The sequence below is a fragment of the Aphanomyces invadans genome (genome assembly GCF_000520115.1).
Source record: "Aphanomyces invadans strain NJM9701 unplaced genomic scaffold supercont1.18, whole genome shotgun sequence".
NCBI lineage: Eukaryota > Oomycota > Saprolegniomycetes > Saprolegniales > Verrucalvaceae > Aphanomyces > Aphanomyces invadans.
The window spans coordinates 276,636-278,595 of record NW_008580163.1 but is presented as its reverse complement, the minus strand read 5'-3'; the positions used below and the strand labels follow the sequence as shown (position 1 = coordinate 278,595).

General features: G+C 56.6%; 1 protein-coding gene across 1 annotated transcript; it reads right to left on the bottom strand.

Moving 5' to 3' along the window:
* Positions 1-88: 88 nt before the first annotated feature.
* Positions 89-1,512, bottom strand: H310_08645 (hypothetical protein; the record flags this gene model as incomplete). Its single annotated transcript, XM_008874481.1, has 2 exons — positions 89-104; positions 149-1,512. 2 exons carry the CDS (start codon positions 1,510-1,512, stop codon positions 89-91), a joined length of 1,380 nt encoding a protein of 459 aa, XP_008872703.1.
* Between the last annotated feature and the right edge of the window lie 448 nt (positions 1,513-1,960).

The window sequence follows — 1,960 nt, the reverse complement described above, 5'->3', positions numbered from 1 at the left end:
CGTGGCTTCGTCCAAGAGCAGCACGATGGGGTTCTTGATGATGGCACGGGCGATGGCAATGCGCTGCTTCTGTCCACCAGACAACTGTTCACCGCGGTCGCCCACTAGGGTGTCAAACCCCAGCGGAAATCCCATGATAAAGTCGTACGCATTGGCTTGCTTGGCAGCTTCATGAATTTCTTCGATCGTCGCGCTGGGTTTGCCATGGCGGATGTTGGCGGCAATCGTGTCGGAAAACAAACACGGTTCTTGGCCGACGAGGCCAATTTGGTCTCGCAACCACTTGACGTTGAGCGCCTTCAAGTCGTGGCCGTCGAGCGTGACTCGGCCGCTCAACGGGTCGTAGAAGCGCTCCAAGAGCGACACGATGGTGCTCTTGCCACAGCCACTGGAGCCGACAACTGCGATCGTTTGACCGGCAGGTACTTCAAGCGAAACCCCTCGAAAAATGACGACGTCCGGTCTCGATGGATAAGCAAAGTACACGTTCTCGAACTTGAGATGACCAGCCACGTTGCGCAATTCGGCGCCTTGCGACGATGACGCGTCGATTTTGGACTCGCGGTGTATCAACTGGAATATGTCGTACGCGGCCGATCGGGCAGTCACAAACGCCTGGATGCTTGGCCCCGCGTGCCCCAGCGCCATGGACCCCATACCGACACAAAAAAATACCGTGATGACTCGACCGCCGTCGTAGCAGTTGTGGTGCGTGCATGGCGTGTCTCCCAGCTGATCGTGAACGATGCGGACCGCGCCATAGTACATTGCGACTGCATACATGCAGCAAGTGACGAGCTGCACGACGCCCATCCCGATTCCGACGGCCAGGCCCTTCTTGATCCCGCATCGCTCTGTCACGCGCAACGCAGCCATGTACTTGTCTCCTTGGGACTGCATCGCGTTAAACATGTGCACGGTCTTGATGTTGGTCAAGCTCTCTTCCGCTATGCCGCCGGCTTCCGCGTAGGCGTCGACACCGCTTTGGACGGCGGATGTGATGGCCTTTGTCATGCAGTAGCCACTAATTCCGATCACAGGCGCCAAGGTCAAGAGCACGAGCGAGAGTTGCCAGCCGTGGTAAAAGGCCAAGACGAGACCGCCGACGCCCATAAAGAAAAAGTTGATGCCGTCGCCGACTTTGCGCCCCATGCCTTCTTGCACCAGGAGCGTCGTGTCAGCCACGCGCGATGCGAGCTGCATAGCTTCGTTCACGTCGAACCAGCCGATCTCTTGGCGCAAGATGGCCGACGCGTACGCGTGGCGGAGTTTCTTGGCTTGTCGGGACGCAGAGATCGACCAGCACGCGATTTGAAGAAACCCGCACACGAGGATGACGGACGCCAGGACAATGCACTGGTACACGACCTTGTTCACGTTGACGCGTAACGTGTCGACGTCGAAGGTCTGGTCCGTGGCTGGACTAAACGAGTTGATCGAGTTCCCGAAGAAGATCAACTGGACGGGCTGACCAGCGCCTGCCGTCATGGCACCCAGGGTTCCCATCATCATTAGAATTACGTCCGTGGTATCGGCAAATTGAAACAGCTCGGAGATTGACGCCAACTTGGATGGAGCGTTGTTTGAAGGGGGGCATGCGAAGCCGTGGGGGTCGACACTTGCACGTAGCCGTCGTCGGCTATGTCCCCCTTGGGTTTCGTTGTGGTCATGTGTACGTTTAGATGTATGTTGAGAAGTGGCACGCGACACAGCGGTTTCGTGGATCGCTCGACATGGACAAAAAAGTGCATTCCCATTTCAACCTCAGCACGTGGACATTCCCACACGGGCGTTCGTTGACGAAATTGCTTCAGGATATTCACTCTCAAAAGTGATGGACACACCGATACGTCCGACAGCGTCCACTGGACTCGAGCTGTTAATAGGTGAGGAAAACAAAAACGCGACGGTCAAGAAGAAAATTTCGTGCCATGCGGCGTTGGTTCAACACAGCCCGCTA